The 19388-nt window shown below is 41.9% G+C and overlaps 1 protein-coding gene across 2 annotated transcripts in view; it reads right to left on the reverse strand.

The window, feature by feature from the left end:
- LOC139539880 (craniofacial development protein 1-like) overlaps positions 1-19388 on the reverse strand; it is a 61952-nt gene that overhangs the window by 24173 nt on the left and 18391 nt on the right. The window contains exon 6 of one of the 2 annotated variants that reach the window (XM_071343253.1): positions 15413-15532. The exons of the other annotated variant lie outside the window; for it this stretch is intronic. Coding sequence (XP_071199354.1) covers positions 15413-15532 — 120 coding nt within the window. The remainder of the gene's footprint in view (positions 1-15412; positions 15533-19388) is intronic. 2 annotated transcript variants of the gene reach the window in all.

Consider the following 19388-nt stretch of genomic DNA (forward strand, 5'->3'; position numbering starts at 1 on the left):
CAGGCAAAAACCTGAGAAGTTCCACTTCCTGTTTGAATTGTTTCTGAGGTGTCAGATTTTCAACCATGCTCTCAATTGAAATGACAGCGAGATATAGATGAGTTTTCACTTCCTACGGCTTCCACTAGATGTCAATAGTCAACAGAACTTTGTCTGATGACTCTAATGTGAAGGGGGGCCGAAGGAGACAGGAATGAGTAATCACTTCCACGGGCTGATCACGCATTCACCATGCGCCTTCACATGAGTAGGACGTCCGTTCCATCGCTCTTCTGAAGTCAATTTAATTTTCCGGTTGGAACGTTATTCAAGATGTATGTTAACAACATTCTAAAGATTGATTCAGTACATCGTTTGACATGTTTCTACTGACTGTTACGGAACTTTTGGACATTTCGTCACGTTATAGTGGAGGCGCTTTCTGACTTTGGAATTGTTTACCGAAGGCGCGAACCAAAGTAGCTAATTGGACATAAATAACGGACATTATCGAACAAATCAAGCATTTATTGTGGACCTGGGATTCCTAGGACTGCATTCTGATGAAGTTCATCAAAGGTAAGGAAACATTTATCATGTATTTTCTGGTTTCTGTTGAGTCCAACATGGCGGCTAATTTGGCTATTGTTCTGAGCTCCGTCTCAGATTATTGCATGATTTGCTTTTTCCGTAAAGTTTTTTTGAAATCTGACACAGCGGTTGCATTAAGGAGAGGTACAGTGGGGCAAAAAAGTATTTAGTCAGCCACCAATTGTGCAAGTTCTCCCACTTAAAAAGATGAGAGAGGCCTGTAATTTTCATCATAGGTACACTTCAACTATGACAGACAAAATGAGAAAAAAAAATCCAGAAAATCACAGTGTAGGATATTTAATGAATTTATTTGCAAATTATGGTGGAAAATAAGTATTTGGTCACCTACAAACAAGCAAGATTTCTGGCTCTCACAGACCTGTAACTTCTTCTTTAAGAGGCTCCTCTGTCCTCCACTCGTTACCTGTATTAATGGCACCTGTTTGAACTTGTTATCAGTATAAAAGACACCTGTCCACAACCTCAAACAGTCACACTCCAAACTCCACTATGGCCAAGACCAAAGAGCTGTCAAAGGACACCAGAAACAAAATTGTAGACCTGCAAGACTGAATCTGCAATAGGTAAGCAGCTTGGTTTGAAGAAATCAACTGTGGGAGCAATTATTAGGAAATGGAAGACATACAAGACCACTGATAATCTCCCTCGATCTGGGGCTCCACGCAAGATCTCACCCTGTGGGGTCAAAATGATCGCAAGAACGGTGAGCAAAAATCCCAGAACCACACGGGGGGACCTAATGAATGACCTGCAGAGAGCTGGGACCAAAGTAACAAAGCCTACCATCAGTAACACACTACGCCGCCAGGGACTCAAATCCTGCAGTGCCAGACGTGTCCCCCTGCTTAAGCCAGTACATGTCCAGGCCCGTCTGAAGTTTGCTAGAGAGCATTTGGATTATCCAGAAGAAGATTGGGAGAATGTCATATGGTCAGATGAAACCAAAATAGAACTTTTTGGTAAAAACTCAACTCGTCGTGTTTGGAGGACAAAGAATGCTGAGTTGCATCCAAAGAGGGGACCAGAAAAGGGAACCAGGACGACTGATCCGTGTAAAGGAAAGAATGAATGGGGCCATGTATCGTGAGATTTTGAGTGAAAACCTCCTTCCATCAGCAAGGGCATTGAAGATGAAACGTGGCTGGGTCTTTCAGCATGACAATGATCCCAAACACACCGCCCGGGCAACGAAGGAGTGGCTTCGTAAGAAGCATTTCAAGGTCCTGGAGTGGCCTAGCCAGTCTCCAGATCTCAACCCCATAGAAAATCTTTGGAGGGAGTTGAAAAGTCCGTGTTGCCCAGCAACAGCCCCAAAACATCACTGCTCTAGAGGAGATCTGCATCGAGGAATGGGCCAAAATACCAGCAACAGTGTGTGAAAACCTTGTGAAGACTTACAGAAAACGTTTGACCTCTGTCATTGCCAACAAAGGGTATATAACAAAGTAGAGATAAACTTTTGTTATTGACCAAATACTTATTTTCCACCATAATTTGCAAATAAATTCATAAAAAATCCTACAATGTGATTTTCTGGATTTTTCCCCCTCATTTTAGTTGAAGTGTACCTATGATGGAAATTACAGGCCTCTCTCATCTTTTTAAGTGGGAGAACCCCACTGTATGTCTATAATTCCATGTGTATAACTTGTATTATCATCTACATTTATGATGAGTATTTCTGTTGAAACGATGTGGCTATGCACTATCACTGGATGTTTTTGGAACTAGTGAATCTAACACGCCAATGTAAACTCAGATTTTTTGTTATAAATATGAACTTTATCAAACAAAACATGCATGTATTGTGTAACATGAAGTCCTATGAGTGTCATCTGATGAAGATAATCAAAGGTTAGTGATTAATTTTATCTCTATTTCTGCTTTTTCTGACTGCTATCTTTCGCTGGAAAAATGTCTGTGCTTATTGTGGTTTGATGGTGACCTAACATAATCGTTTGTAGTGCTTTCGCTGAAAAGCATATTTGAAATCGGACACTTTGGTGGGATTAACAACAAGAATACCTTTAAAATGATATAAGACACATGTATGTTTGAGCAATTTTAATTATGAGATTTCTGTTTTTTTATCTGGCTGCTGTCATATCGATCCCGGTAGCGGGATGCAGCCATAAGAAGTTAACTAGGTCTTTCCTTGCAGTACTCGACCATACAACTGGACAATAATCAAGATAAGACCAAACTTGAGCCTGCAGGACTTGCTTTCTGGAATGTGGTGCCAAAAAAGCAGATCATCTCTTTATTACAGACAGACCTCTCCACATCTTTACAACCATTGAATCTATATGTTTTGACCATGACAGTTTACAATTTAAGGTAATGACAAATAATTTTGTCTCCTCAACTTGTTTAAGAGCCATACCATTCAATACCAGATTCAGCTGAGGTCAAATACGATGCTCTTTGTTTTAGAAATGTTCAGGACCAGTTTATTACTGGCCACCAATTCCAAAAACAGTTTGTTAAGTGTTTCAGTGACTTAAATAGCTGTGGTTGCTGATGCGTATATGGTTGAATCATCAGCATACATGGACACATATGCTTTGTTTATTGCCAGTGGCAGGTCATTGGTAAAAATAGAAAAGCGTAGAGGGCCTAGAGAGCCGCCCTGCGGTACACCACACTTTACATGTTTGACATTAGAGAAGCGTCCATTAAAGAAAACCTTTTGAGTTCTATCAGATACAGTGCCTTGCAAAAGTATTCATCCCCCTTGGTTTTTTTCCTATTTTGTTGCATTACAACCTGTAATTTAAATGGATTTTAATTTGGATTTCAAGTAATGGACATACACAACATATTCCAAATTGGTGAAGTGAAAAAAATTACTTGTTTAAAAAAAAATATATATATACAAAACTGAAAAGTGGTGCGTGCATGTGTATTCACCCCCTTTGCTATGAAGCCCCTAAATAAGATCTGGTGCAACCAATTACCTTCAGAAGTCACATAATTAGTTAAATAAAGTGTGCAATCTAAGTGTCACATGATCTCACTATATGTACACCTGTTCTGAAAGGCCACAGAGTATGCAACACCATTAAGCAAGGTGCACCACCAAGCGGCACTTTGAAGACCAAGGAACTCTCCAAACCGGTCAGGGACAAAGTTGTGGAGAAGTACAGATCAGGGTTGAGTTATAAAAAAATATCTGAAACTTTGAACATCCCACGGAGCACCATTAAATACATTATTAAAAAATGTAAAGAATATGGCACCACAACAAACCTGCCAAGAGAGGGCCGCCCACCACAATGAAGCATGGTGGTGGCATTATCATACTGTGGGGATGTTTTGTTATTTATTGGCAGGGACTGGGAAACTCGTCAGAATTAAAGGAATGATGGATGGCACTAAACACAGGGAAATTCTTGAGGGAAACCTGTTTGTCTTCCAGAGATTTGAGAGTGGGACAGAGGTTGACCTTCCAGCAGGACAATGAACCAAAGCATACTGCTAAAGCAACACTTGAGTGGTTTAAGGGGAAACATTTAAATGTCTTGGAATGGCCTAGTCAAAACCTAGACCTAAATCCAATTGAGAATCTGTGGTAGGACTTAAAGATTGCTGTACACAAGCGGAACCCATCCAACTTGAAGGAGCTGGAGCAGTTTTGCCTTGAAAAATGGGCAAAAATCCCAGTGGTAGATGTGCCAAGCTTATAGAGACATACCCCAAGAGACTTAAAGCTGTAATTGCTGCAAAAGGTGGCTCTACAAAGTATTGACTTTGGGGGGGGGGGGTGGTGAATAGTAATGCACGCTCAGGTTTGTGTCTTATTTCTTGTTTGTTTCACAATAAAACATATTTTGCATCTTCAAAGTGGTAGGCATGTTGTGTAAATCAAATTATACAACCCCCCCCCAAAAATCTATTTTAATTCCAGGTTGTAAGGCAACAAAATATGAAAAATGCCAAGGGGGTGAATACTTTCGCAAGGCACTGTAGCTCTTGAATCCACGATATGGCAGAGGTTGAAAAGCCATAACACATAGAGGTCGACCGATTATGATTTTTCAACGCCGATACCGATACCGGTTATTGGAGGACCCCAAAAAAAGCCGATACAGATTAAATCGGCCGATTTTTTAAATGTATTTGTAATAATGACAATTACAACAATACTGAATGAACACTTATTTTAACTTAATATAATACATCAATAAAATCAATTTAGCCTCAAATAAATAATGAAACATGTTCAATTTGGTTTAAATAATGCAAAAACAAAGTGTTGGAGAAGAAAGTAAAAGTGCAATATGGGCCATGTAAGAAAGCTAACCTTTAAGTGCCTTGCTCAGAACATGAGAACATATGAAAGCTGGTGGTTCCTTTTAACATGAGTCTTCAATATTCCCAGGTAAGAAGTTTTAGGTTGTAGTTTTTATAGGAATTATAGGACTATTTCTCTCTATACGATTTGTATTTCATATACCTTTGACTATTGGATGTTCTTATAGGCACTTTAGTATTGCCAGTGTAACAGTATAGCTTCCATCCCTCTCCTCGCCGCTACCTGGGCTCGAACCAGGAACACATCGACAACAGCCACCCTCGAAGCAGCGTTACCCATGCAGAGCAAGGGGAACAACTACTCCAGGTCTCAGAGCGAGTGACGTTTGAAACGCTATTAGCGCGCACAACACTAACTAACTAGCCATTTCACATCGGTTACACCAGCCTAATTTCGGGAGTTGATAGGCTTGAAGTCATAAACAGCGCAATGCTTGAAGCACTGAGAAGAGCTGCTGGCAAAACGCACGAAAGTGCTGTTTGAATGAATGCTTACGAGCCTGCTGGTGCCTACCATCGCTCAGTCAGACTGCTCTATCAAATCATAGACTTAATTATAACATAATAACACACAGAAATACGAGCCTTAGGTCATTAATATGGTCGAATCCGGAAACTATCATCTCGAAAACAAAACGTCTATTCTTTCAGTGAAATACGGAACCGTTCTGTATATTGTCTAAATATTCCTGTTACATTGCACAACCTTCAATGTTATGTCATAATTATGTAAAATTCTGGCAAATTAGTTCGCAATGAGCCAGGCGGCTCAAACTGTTGCATATACCCTGACTCTGCGTGCAATGAACGCAAGAGAAGTGACACAATTTCACCTGGTTAATATGGCCTGCTAACATGGATTTCTTTTAGCTAAATATGCAGGTTTAAAAATATATACTTCTGTGTATTGATTTTAAGAAAGGCATTGATGTTTATGGTTAGGTACACGTTGGAGCAACGACAGTCCTTTTTCGCGACTGCGCACTGCATCGATTATATGCAACGCAGGACACGCTAGATAAACTAGTAATATCATCAACCATGTGTAGTTATAACTAGTGATTATGATTGATTGATTGTTTTTTTTATAAGATAAGTTTAATGCTAGCTAGCAACTTACCTTGGCTTCTTACTGCATTCGCGTAACAGTTAGATCAGAGCGTTGGACTAGTTAACCGTAAGGTTGCAAGATTGAATCCCTGAGCTGACAAGGTAAAAATCTGTCGTTCTGCCCCTGAACAAGGCAGTTAACACACCGTTCCTAGGCCGTCATTGAAAATAAGAATGTGTTCTTAACTGACTTGCCTAGTTCAATAAAGGTTAAATAAATAAAATTCATCACAAAACCGACTGAAATTGCCAACTACTTTAATGATTTTTTTATTGCCAAGATTAGCAAACTTAGGCATGACATGCCAGCAACAAACACTGACACCACACATCCAAGTATATCTGACCAAATCATGAAAGACAAGCATTGTAATTTTGAATTACGTAAAGTGAGTGTGGAAGAGGTGAAAAAATTCTTGTTGTCTATCAACAATGACAAGCCATCGGGGTCTGACTACTTGGATGGAAAATTACTGAGGATAATAGCGGACGATATTGCCATATCTTCAATTTAAGCCTACTAGAAAGTGTGTGTCCTCAGGCCTGGAGGGAACTAAATGTCATTCCGCTACCTAAGAATAGTAAAGCCCCCTTTACTGGCTTAAAATGCCGACCAATCAGCCTGTTACCAACCCTTAGTAAAGTTTTGGGGAAAAATGTGTTTGACCAGATACAATGCTATTTTACAGTAAACAAATTGACAACAGACTTTCAGCACGCTTATAGGGAAGGAAATTCAACAAACACAGGACTTACATAAATGACTGATGGTTGGCTGAGGGAAATTGATGATAAAACGATTGTGGGGGCTGTTTTGTTAGACTTATATGCAGCTGATGACATTCGCGATTATTGTCTGCTGCTGGAAAAACGTATGTGTTATTAGAGGTCGACCGATTAATCGGAATGGCCGATTAATTGGGGCCGATTTCAAGTTTTCATAACAATCGGGGGGGAAAGATGTACACCTTTATTTAACCAGGTAGGCCAGTTGAGAACAAGTTCTCATTTACAACTGCGACCTGGCCAAGATAAAGCAAAGCAGTGCAACAAAAACAACAGTTACACATAAACAAACATACAGTCAATAACACAATAGAAAAATCTATGTACAGTGTGTGCAAATGTAGAAGAGAAGGGAGGTAAAGCAATAAATAGGCCTTAGAGGCGAAATAATTACAATTTAGTATTAACACTGGAGTGATAAATGTGCAGATGATGATGTGCAAGCAGAGATACTGGGGTGCAAAAGAGCAAGAGGATAAATAACAATATGGGGATGAGGTAGTTGGGTGTGCTATTTACAGATTGGCTGTGTACAGGTACAGTAATCGGTAAGCTGATCTGACAACTGATGCTTAAAGTTAGAGAGGGAGATATAAGACTCCAGCTTCAGTGATTTTTGCAATTCGTTCCAGTCATTGGCAGCAGAGAACTGGAAGGAAAGGCGGCCAAAGGAAGTGTTGGCTTTGGGGATGACCAGAGAAATATACCTGCTGGAGCGCGTGCTACGGGTGGGTGTTGCTATGGTGAGCAGTGAGCTGAGGTAAGGCGGGGCTTTACCTTGCAAAGACAAAGAGATGACCTGGAGCCAGTGGGTTTGGCGACAAATATGTAGTGAGGGCCAGCCAATGAGAGCATACAGGTCACAGTGGTGGGTAGTATATGGGACTTTAGTGACAAAACAGATGGCACTGTGATAGACTAAATCCAGTTTGCTGAGTAGAGTGTTGGAGGCTATTCTGTAAATGACATCGCCGAAGTCAAGGATCGGTAGGATAGTCAGTTTTTTATGAATGGGCAATCTGATTCAATGAATGTAGCTGAGTTTGCCTTTTATCCCAAAATGTAATTAAAGGTGCTCCAAAGCTTTTTACTATCATTATTTACAGTTGAAGTAGGAAATTTACATACACCTTAGCCAAATACATTTAAAATTCACAATTTAATCCTAGTAAAAATGTCCTGTCTTAGGCCAGTTAGGATCACCACTTTATAATAGTAGAGAATTATATATTTCACCTTTTATTTCTTTCATCACATTCCCAGGGGGTCAGAAATGTACATACACTCAATTAGTATTTGGTAGCATTGCCTTTAAATTGGGTCAAAATTTAGGGTAGCCTTCCACAAGCTTCCCACAATAAGTTGGGTGAATTTTGGCCCATTCCTCCTGACAGAGCTGGTGTAACCGAGTCAGGTTTCAAGGCCTCCTTGCTCGCACACGCTTTTTCAGTTTTGCCTACAAATTTTCTATGGGATTGAGGTCAGGGCTTTGTGATGGCCACTCCAGTACCCTGACTTTGTTGTCCTTAAGACATTTTGCCACAACTTTGGAAGTATGCATGGGGTCATTGTCCACTTGGAAGACTCATTTGCAACCAAGCTTTAACTTCCTGACTGATGTCTTGAGATGTTGCTTCAATATGTCCACATTTTCCTCATTTTCCTCATCATTTTCCTCCCTCATGATGCCATCTAGTTTGTGGAGTGCACCAGTCCCTCCTGCAGCGAAGGACCCCCACAACATGATGCTGCCACCCCCGTGCTTCAAGGTTGGGATGGTGTTCTTCAGCTTGCGTGCGTCCCCCTTTTTCTCCAAACATAACGATGGTCATTATGGCCAAACAGTTCTGTTTTTGTTTCATCAGACCAGAGGACATTTCTCCAAAAAGTACGATCTTTGTCCCCATGTGCAGTTGCAAACCGTAGTCTGGCTTTTTTATGGCGATTTTGGAGTGGTGGCTTCTTCCTTGCTGAGCGGCCTTTCAGGTTATGTCAATATAGGACCCGTTTTACTGTGGATATAGACACTTTTGTACCCGTTTCCTCCAGCATCTTCACAAGGTCCTTTGCTGTTGTTCTGGGATTGATTTGCACTTTCGCACCAAAGTCATCTCTAGGAGATAGAAAGCGTCTCCTTCCTGAGCGGTATGACAGCTGCGTGGTCCCATGGTGTATATACTTGGGTACTATTGTTTGTACATATGAACGTGGTACCTTCAGGCGTTTCGAAAGTGCTTCCAAGAATGAACCAGACTTGTGGAGGTCTACATTTTCTTTCTGAGGTCTTGGCTGATTTCTTTTGATTTTCCCATGATGTCAAGCAAAGAGGCGCTGAGTTTGAAGGTAGGCTTTGAAATACATCCACAGGTACACCTCCAATTGACTCAAATTATGTCAATTACCCTATCAGAAGCTTCTAAAGCCATGACATTTTCTAGAATTTTCCAAGCTGTTTAAAGGCACAGTCAACTTAGTGTATGTAAACTTCTGACCCACTGTAATTGTGATACAGTGAATTATAAGTGAAATAATCTGTCAATTGTTGGAAAACTTACTTGTGTCATGCACAAAGTAGATGTCCTAACCGACTTGCCAAAGCTTTAGTGTGTTAACAATAAATTTGTGGAGTGGTTGAAAAACGAGTTTTAATGACTCCAACCTAAGTGTATGTAAACTTCCGACTTCAACTGCATGTCATTTATCTTTGTTTCATAGTGTAGTTTCTTCTTCTTTTAATTCAGTTTAGTCACATCATTTCTCAATTCGCAGTACGTTTGCCAATCGTTTGTGCAGCCAGACGTATTTGCCATTCCTTTTGCCTCATCCCTCTCAACCATACAATGTTTTAATTCCTCATCAATCATCGGATTTTAACAGTTTTTACAGTAATTTTCTTAATGGGTGCTTGCTTATTAGTAACTGGGATAAACAATTTCATAAATGTGTCAAGTGCAACGTCTGTTTGAGACTATTTTTTTTTTTTTTTACAAGAACATAGGAATCACTACAAAATGTATTGTATGACCTCTTATCCACTATATTAGGCCCAGCCATTGGAACTTTGGTTCTCCTAGATATGCCTAGTATATTGTGATCACTGCAGCCAATGGATCTGGATACTGCTTTCAAGCTAATTTATGCAGCATTAGTAAAGATGTGATCAATACATGTTGATGATTTCATTCCTATGCTGTTTGTAACTGCCCTGGTAGGTTGACTGATAACCTGAATGAGGTTGCAGGCAGTTTGAAGCTTTTTCTTGAGTGGGCAGCTTGATGAAAGCCAGACAATATTTTAGGTCACCCAGAAAATATACCTCTCTGTTGATATCACGAACATCATCAAGCATTTCACACATCTTATCCAAATACTGACTGTTAGCACTTGATGGTCTATAGCAGCTTCCCACAAGATTGGGCTTTAGTTGAGGCAGATGAACCTGTAGCCATATTACTTCAACAGTGTTTAACATGAGATCCTCTCTAATCTTTACAGGAATGTGGTTCTGAATATAAACAGCAACACCACCACTGGCATTTCTGTCTCTTCTATAAATGTTATAACCTTGTATTGCTACCACTGTCTCATCAAAGGTATTGTCTAACTGAGTTTGAGATATTATCATGTTATTTATGTTAGTGCAGGGTGAGCTGCACACAGTGGACTTCCTACTAGGGCACACGGCCTCAGCGCTAACAGCATAAATCTGGTTCATAGGCACATGATTGCTACATACAATAGCTGTAGGATCAGGGCAGTTAGAGGGACATACATTAAGTTACTTACATTGCGTCTACCAATGCCCCATGGTATAATGTACATTTGCTAAAGCATTATGATGACTCAGCGACACAATGGTAGGGATTAACTGAGCTGGGCTTGGGTCATCGATAAGTCATTGTGTCAACGCAGCCTTATAATGCTGTGAAAGGATCCAGGAACCCAAATTATTTGGGTGGATACCAACCCCCTTATAAAATGTGTTTTGTTTCCAAAAGGTATCAAAATTGTCAACAAAAGTTACAACCATTAAGCTGCAATAATCACATAGCCAGTTGTGAAGAGAAAGAATCCTGCTAAAGCGTTCAATGCCACGATTCAGAGAGGACCCAGGGCCAGATATGATGGGTCTTTTATTAGTGTCTAGCAGAGAGTCAATCAGCTCTTTGAAATCCAGTTTCAACTGTTCAGAGCTGCCCTTCATAATGTCATTAAATCCCACATTGACTACGATAGAATCGATGTCCATGTGCTGGCATAGTACATTTGGTAGCAGCTTAGTAATGCCATTTACTCGAGCTCTGAGATAGGACATTGTTTGTGCACCAGAAACAGTCACATTTATTATCATGGAGCTGCCCAAAATCACTGGCGAGAAGGATGAGGAAATCCACCCACTCCCACGCTTCACAGGATGGTGCAGGCCTCCGACAGTTGGAGAAGCCCCGCTCAATCCAGAGCAGGGACAGAAAGTTACCGACGTTGACTTCAAAATCGTAGGGGAAGGAGTAGGAGTAGTTACAGCGGCCGCAGACACAGGTACCCCCAGCGACGAAGGTGCAGGAAGATCAGGCCCCAGGGCGGCAAAACTATTCGTTGTTTGTATCAGCGCCGGGCCTTTCGTTGGGAGTGTAGAATGCTTTGCGGGAGGCCGCTGTCTTCGGCTTCCATGGCTCGTGACATGCGACCATCGTTGATTGCCATTCTCCTCTTGCTGTGCTCCTTCCACTCCGCTATCAGATGGTGGAGGAGAGGCAAGAGATTGCTCCCCTGGCGAAGGAACTCTGGGCAACACCGGCCACTCGGATAACGACAGGACGGAGATGCATCCAACAAGAGTGAACGCCGTCCAGCCACAGGCATAGAAAAGGTAAACATTCCACTCTGCGTTTTCTCCAGTTTCTTACGTAGGCTGGCGACCTGCATGATCAAAATACCTCAAGCTTATAATCCTAGGCAAGCAAACAATTGCTGCATTGGAACTATGAGTGATCCAGTATGACCCGAAACAAAGCATAGTAGATACAGCTCCTACAGCGCTGGAACCGTTCATTTACTTCTCCAGACAAAGAGGGTTCCATAGGAACATTTATCTGGGACTAACTTCGTTAGCTTGATGACTAACGTTAGCAGCTTAGCTAGGTTAGCAGCTCTTTCAAGCAGACTTTAACCTGTCAGTTAAGCGGGATTCCGGGACAAGAAATTGCGGTCCTAGCTGTTAAAAGCTAACCTCGTTGCGAAATCCATGCAAAAACAAGTTCGGAATTTGAAGCTCTCATTAAGTTTGTTGACGACCCAAAGGTGGTAGGACTGATCACCAACAACTATGAGACATCCTATAGAAAGGAGGTCCTTGACCAGGCAGTATGGTGCCAGGACAACAACTTTTCCTTCAACGTCAGCAAGACAAAGGAGCTGATCATGGACTACAGGAAATGGATGGCAGAGCACGTCCCCAACCACAGGCTGTAGTGGAGCGGGTCGAGAGCTTCAACTTCCTTAGTGTTCACATCATTAAGAAATGAACATGGTCCACGACAATGCCTCTTCCCCCTCAGGAGGCTGAAAAGATGTGGCATGTGCCCTTGTTCCTCAAAAAGTTCAATAGCTGCACCATTGAGAGCATCTTGACAGGCTGCATCACCGCCTGGTATAGCAACTGCTTGGCATCCGACCGCAAGGCACTACAGAGGGTAGTGTGTATAGCCCTGTACATCACTGGGGCCGAGCTCCCTGCCATCCAGGACCTCTATACCAGGCGGTGTCAGAGGAAGGACCTAAAAATTGTCAAAGACTCCAGCCACCAAGTCGTAAATTGTTCTCTCTTCTACCGCACGGCAAGCGGTAACAATGCACCAAGTCTGGAACCAACAGAACCCTGAACAACTTCTACTTAGTTAAATAATTAACCAATAGCTACCCGGACAATCTGCATTGACTCTTTTGACTCATCACATACGCTGCTGCTACTGTTTATTATCTATCTTGTTGCCTAGTCACTTTATCCCTAGCTATATGTACATATCTACCTCAATTACCTCATACCTCTACACATCACCTTGGTACTGATACCCCGTGTATAAAGCCAAGTTAATGTTACTTATTGTGGGTTTTTTCCTTGTGTTATTATTTTTCTACTATTTCTCTATAGTAAGCATTTCACTATTAGTCTACAACCTGTTGTTTACGAAGCTTGTAACAAATAAAATTGTATTTGATATGTTGCGGTTACTGCTTTTTATCTATCCTGTTGCCTAGTCACGTTACCCCTACCTTTACACTGAGTATACATAGAAAAACTGACCAGGTGAAGCCAGGTGAAAGCTATGATCCCTTATTGATGTCACTTGTTAAATCCACTTCAAGTCAGTGTAGAGGAAGGGGAGATGACAGGTTAAAGAAGGATTTTTAAGCCTTGAGACATGGATTGTATATGTGTGCCATTCAGAGGGTGAATGGGCAAGACAAAATATTTATGTGCTTTTGAATGGGTTATGGTAGTAGGTGCCAGGCTCACCGGTTTGTATCAGAAACTGCAACGCTGCTAGGTTTTTCATGCTCAACAGTTTCCCATCCAAAATGGTCCATCACCCAAAGGATATCCAGCCAACTTGACACAACTGTGGGAAGCATTGGAGTCAACATGGGTCAGCAACCCTGTGGAACGCTTGACACCTTGTAGAGCCCATGCCATGATGAATTGAGGCTGTTGTGAGAGCAAAAGGGGGGGTGTAACACAATATTAGCAAAGTGTTCCTAATGTTTGGTATATCCAGTGTATGTACATATCTACCTAAATTACCTCATACCCCTGCACATTGACTTGGTATTGGTACCCCTTGTATATAGTCAAGTTATCGTTACTCATTGTGTATTTATTCTTTGTGTTATTATCTTTCTATTATTTGTAAAAATTAAAAATTAAATATTTGCATTGTTGGGAAGGGCCCATAAATAAGCATTTCAATATTAGTCTACACCGGTTTACGAAGCATGTAACAAATAAAATGTCATTTGATTTGACCTGCCTCCTTAAGATGTAGTGGAGGTTACAGGTACTGCAGGTGGTTGTCCTACAAGAATGTCAAGGAGAGAACATTCAGAGAAACATACTAACAGAAGTGGATAGATTCACCCCAAGAGGCTCAGCAGATTCCCATATATACACCAACAAACAAACAAAAAACAACCAAGTTTTTAGTGCTCAGCTGCAATTATTTTGAAAATAAAGACAAATGGCATGGAAGAAATGGCTCCCGGGAACTAGTACTTGGATGCACAGCCTTTGGCCAAGACAAATGCTTCTTGTAGCCATCAATTTAATTGCTGCAGCTTTCTACTGGCAATTTGGCCTACTTTTCAGTAGCAAACTGCTCTAATTATTCAAGGTTTTAGGGGTGCCCTCCAACAACTGCTGTTTTCAGATCTCGCAGTCCAGTGCGTCTTCTTGATCCATTCCAGTTTTTTCAGGTGTGTTTGGGTTATTGTCCTGCTGGAAGACCAACAACCTTCAACAAAGCCCCAGTTTTTGGACACTGTGTTGAACATTGCACTCCAAAAAACCTTGATAATCTGCTGATTTCATTATGTCTTCCACGTTCAAGGCTCCCAGTACCAGGCAACTCAACAGCACACTCAACCAGACAAACAAACACTCACCCAAATACACACAAATGTACACACAGAGTAAATGAGTTACATGTTGACCAAACCGGCTCCGCTCGTGCGTCCACATGTTGATTTTGTCTATTTCCACCAGACGTGTTCATGACACGCAGGCTAACATACCAAAACCAACTACTGTATATTATTTGGGGACAGGTCAAAACACACAAACATTCCTGGGACATTTAGTTAGCTTGCTGTTGCTAGCTAATTTGTATTTCTTTTTTGCTGGATCTTTGTAGATGGGAGAGGCAGGACTTGCAGCACTTCAAGCATCTAAAATTTAACCAAGTTCTATTTTTGCACCTGGCTACACAGACAGTTATTGATATGCGCGAGCAGTTAGGATAAAATGATTGAATCAAGGCCTCCCGGGTGGCGCAGTGGTCTAGCTACGCCACCAGAGTCTCTGGGTTCGCGCCCAGGCTCTGTCGCAGCCGGCCGCGACCGGGAGGTCCGTGGGGCGACGCACAATTGGCCTAGCGTCGTCCGGGTTAGGGAGGGTTTGGCCGGTAGGGATATCCTTGTCTCATCGCGCTCCAGCGACTCCTGTGGCGGGCCGGGCGCAGTGCGTGCTAACCAAGGGGGCCAGGTGCACAGTGTTTCCTCCGACACATTGGTGTGGCTGGCTTCCGGGTTGGAGGCGCGCTGTGTTAAGCAGTGCGGCTTGGTTGGGTTGTGCTTTGGAAGACGCATGGCTTTCGACCTTCGTCTCTCCCGAGCCCGTACGGGAGTTGTAGCGATGAGACAAGATAGTAATTACTAGCGATTGGATACCACGAAAATTGGGGAGAAAAGGGGGTATAAAAAATAAAAAAAATAAAAAAAATGATTGAATCACGTGTACATTCATTTTCTAACATGCACGCAATGCGGTCGGTTTAGTCAGCATGTTAGTGTTCCTGTTTACACCCAGTGTAACTGATAGGAGTGAGTTACTCACTGGGAACCATTTTGTGCCTCGCAGAGGTGCTTCAACTGTAAGAATGTTCTCACAGTATCCCCGGGGAGAGTGGATAGCTCCTCCAGATGTCTGTGGCCATGAGGAGAGCAGGCTGGACCCCTAAAACACACATGCACAAAGGCTCCCTGTTAGGGGTTCACCCAGCTGCTCCTCACCCTTCTCCAGCAGACCCAGGCCAGGAGGAAGTCCTTGAAAGGATAATACACTTCCTGCCCATTTAAAGGCCATTGGCAGACCTTCTCTCACAGCTCAAGGCTAATAGAAAAACCATGCAACTTCCCCAAATCTGATTTAGTGCTTCCAACTCCTACTAAACATTGTGTTTGAGCTACAGACTTCTGGGTTATTGTATTTGTCTATTTCTTCTGTATACATGGATACCAACCATTAGCTTGTGCGATTAATAGATGGTGAACTAGAGTGGTGTTTGTGAGACAAGGGCGGATCCCGAAATGAGATCTCACAAAAACGTCTGTTAACGATTTGAGCTACAAACTGTTATGACCCCACTATGAAAAGCTGAGACTCTCACGAACACGCAAATGACGCACAAAAGCCACACAAGAGTCATTAGAAGGTAATGGGTTCTTCTACTTTGAAGATGATAGGAAATCCCAGGACATAGTATAATACTGTAATAAGCTCACATAGTTGCTGTCACAATCTCCAAACAGTTGTCACTGACTATTTTTTTTATTTAACTAGGCAAGTCATTCAAGAACAAATTCTTATTTACAATGACAGCCTACCCGGCCAAACCCTAACCCGGACGACGCTGGGCCAATTGTGCACCGCCCTATGGGACACCCAATCACGGCCGGTTGTGATACAGCCTGGAATCAAACCACGGTCTGTAGTGACGCCTCTAGCACTGAGATGCAGTACCTTAGACTGCTGCGCCACTCGGGAGCCCTGACCAGTTGGATATTCATTTCCCACTGAGCAAAACATTTTATAAGGTGGTGTAACCATGAGGTTAAAGGCTATACAATGGACATGTAATGAGAGATTGGAGTGAAGGTTTTAAAGGGATTTTGTTGACCGATTCATGTCCATCTGTGGAATCTTTAAGTGAAGAACATGCAAGAGCATCTCAGTTTGTTTCCCTTCACAAATATCTACCAAGAAGCATAACAGAATACTCCCTATGCTGTCAGTTTCTGTTGTTTTTAGATCATCATGGTACACTCTTAGAAGCCTCTTGGCTATAGACTACAAAACACCCTGTGCTGTGCTGTCATATTGGTGTGTCAGATAACAGAGGAGTGAATGAGTGGGGGGGGGGGGGGGGGATAACCAGTGAAACTGTGTGTTTAGTGTTCCCCAACACAGAATCAATATTACCTCACTGGTCACCCGACTGGGCAGAGTGTACACACACCAAACAGACGGCTGCTTCTCTATGGGTGCCTACGTCAAGCTCCTCAAAAGTTACCAGGACACCACAGAACTCTACCTAAACCTAAACATAGAGACCTCAAAATAAGATATGGCACACAGCTACTGCTTTATAGATGGTGGTGCTTGTACAGCAGGTTTCTATAAAGAGTTCTCATTAGTATGTGTGGATGCTCTTTGTTCTGCAGCTTAAAGACGGTAGTAGGCCTTTTAGCACACTCTCATTACAAACATAGCAATGTGTAACACTCAGACATAACCTATGGTGGAGAGATGCATCTGATAGCCCTGCTTAAGCATAACACCATGACTGGTCCTTCACTTGGGTGTTCATGTTCCTAAATCCGGGGCCCACTCATCTTCCCCACCTCTCTCCCTCTTCACTGACAACTCCTCAGACTCATCATCCATAATCTCTGCTCTATTATTACTTATTCACTCCCTCAGTCACATGCCTCCTCTCTCCCTGGTCACTACTGCTGCTGCCTCTGACCCCACTTACCCCCCTGACCCCTCACCACTGGAGGCTTCTCTCAGAGCTCTAAGGGAGGTGGGAAACATAAGCGAGCTACAGAGTACCAGAGGATGGTCAGCAGCATGCAGTCCAATGAGAAGGGGGAGACCGACTGTTTTAAAAAGCTGTGAATCCCTTTGTGTCAAAATTGACTATAAAGTGTAAATAGGATCATTTTGGTGGTAAAGTCAGTCCTCTCTAAAATGGAGTTTGGAACATCTGTACATCACACTGGGTAAAAGAAAGTTGGGTTTTGATTTGATGATGTCCATTTGCCCACTAACATGGGGTGAACTGCTGTAGTGATTGCTTTCTATCCAACAGCATAGTGAGACAGACCTTCCCAGCAGCTCCGACTGTTTACATAAGGCAATACGTTGCACGTTTCTTAACTTGAGAAATACTGCACTAAACACCTTAGTTAGATGTCAAATAGCGCAACTAGAACATCCTCGTCCAAAATATTAAAATTATCTTAGATTTCTTCTGTGGATTTTGAGGAAGTGAAATAGGCTTCCGCGTCTACAGTGTCTCAGGGGGGACACAAATCATTAACCAAACGTGGAATCGATCAGGAAACACACCACGAAGATTGAAATCGTATTTTTCTAACGAACAACAGAAAAACACACGTGCTAATCGGCATGTTCAGTGGCTCTTTAAAAGGGCAATTACGCCACTTATCAACCTCATAATCTCCAGCAACAAACCAGTGTCTACATATGTGAAAACAGAGCATTTCTATAATCTGTGGTTAAAATGATAAGAAACATCCTTAAAATATTATCCCCCTTGACATTACAGGGTAGGATTAAAAATACATTTTCAAAATCTGGAACGAGTTTCTAGCCAAAGGGAAGGTATTTGATGATGTCATCATTGTTTTTTTTGTTTTTTTATATGTTGACAGTACTATGCTGGAAATAACGAACAGGAGACTGAAAAGTGGTGGAGTTGGCCTTTCAGATCAAACAGAGACGAGCAAAGAGTGTAAAAAAAAAAAAAAAAAGAATGAAGAATTCATGAGAATGTTCTGATCTGGGAGCAAAGAGTTCTAGTCAGGCTCAAACTCACACACACAGGGAAAAACATGTGAGCGCACACACACACAATTGAGAAGTGTGTATACAAACATACAGACAGACATGCCCATATGCCCTGGGTGTAGAGTCAGGCCAGACTTAAGTGTATGATGCTTTCCTCACCATCTCTGTAATAACAATGAGCAGGTTTATTTTTAGGCCCCTGAGATTTCCCTCTACAATTAGAAAAGCAGGCCTCTAAGTTGAGAACATATTGCAGACATAATTGCACTAATACATTCACACAGCGAACATAGGTGATACACACAAATATACAGGAAAAGATCAACAAAGGCAACTGCCCTGTTTTCCCAGCTCTGCTGGCCTCTTAACTCACACACCATAACACAGGCTTATTCATAGACAGCTACAGTCAGCAGGTCATTAACAGAGAAAGGGTGTTAACAATGACATTAATAATGAACCATTGTTCTCTATGGGCCACAGTAGTAATAATAACTTCATGTATATAGCGCTTTCCGATACAAGTAACAAAGTGCTTCACGTAATAAAATAAAAGTATTTAAAAAAAGACAGGAGGAAAGAGAATGAAAAAAAGATTGCTAATTAAAATCATACATTGAAATCATACATTAAAAGCATCTTTATAAAAGTATGTCTTCAGCAGGGATTAAAAAGAGGCACTGAATTTGCAAGCCTGGAAGACCATTCCAAAGTCTAGGGGCCCGGTCAATGTTCGTTTTCAACCTAGACTTTGGAATGGTCAACAGTGTCCTGACAGGGATCTCAGGCTTCGTCCTGGTATATAGGGAGACAAAATATCAGAGATATTGGATGGGGCTAAATTTAGCCTTAAACGTGATTAATCCCACTTTAAAATGTTTTCTAAAAGTGACTGGTAGCCAGCTAAAATATGTGTGATATGGTAAAAATGTCTGGTGCCTGTTAAAATCAGAGCTGCAGCATTTTGAACTAACTGTAGACAATGGAGTGATTTCTG

This window comes from Salvelinus alpinus, chromosome 15, assembly GCF_045679555.1.
Source record: "Salvelinus alpinus chromosome 15, SLU_Salpinus.1, whole genome shotgun sequence".
Lineage (NCBI taxonomy): Eukaryota > Metazoa > Chordata > Actinopteri > Salmoniformes > Salmonidae > Salvelinus > Salvelinus alpinus.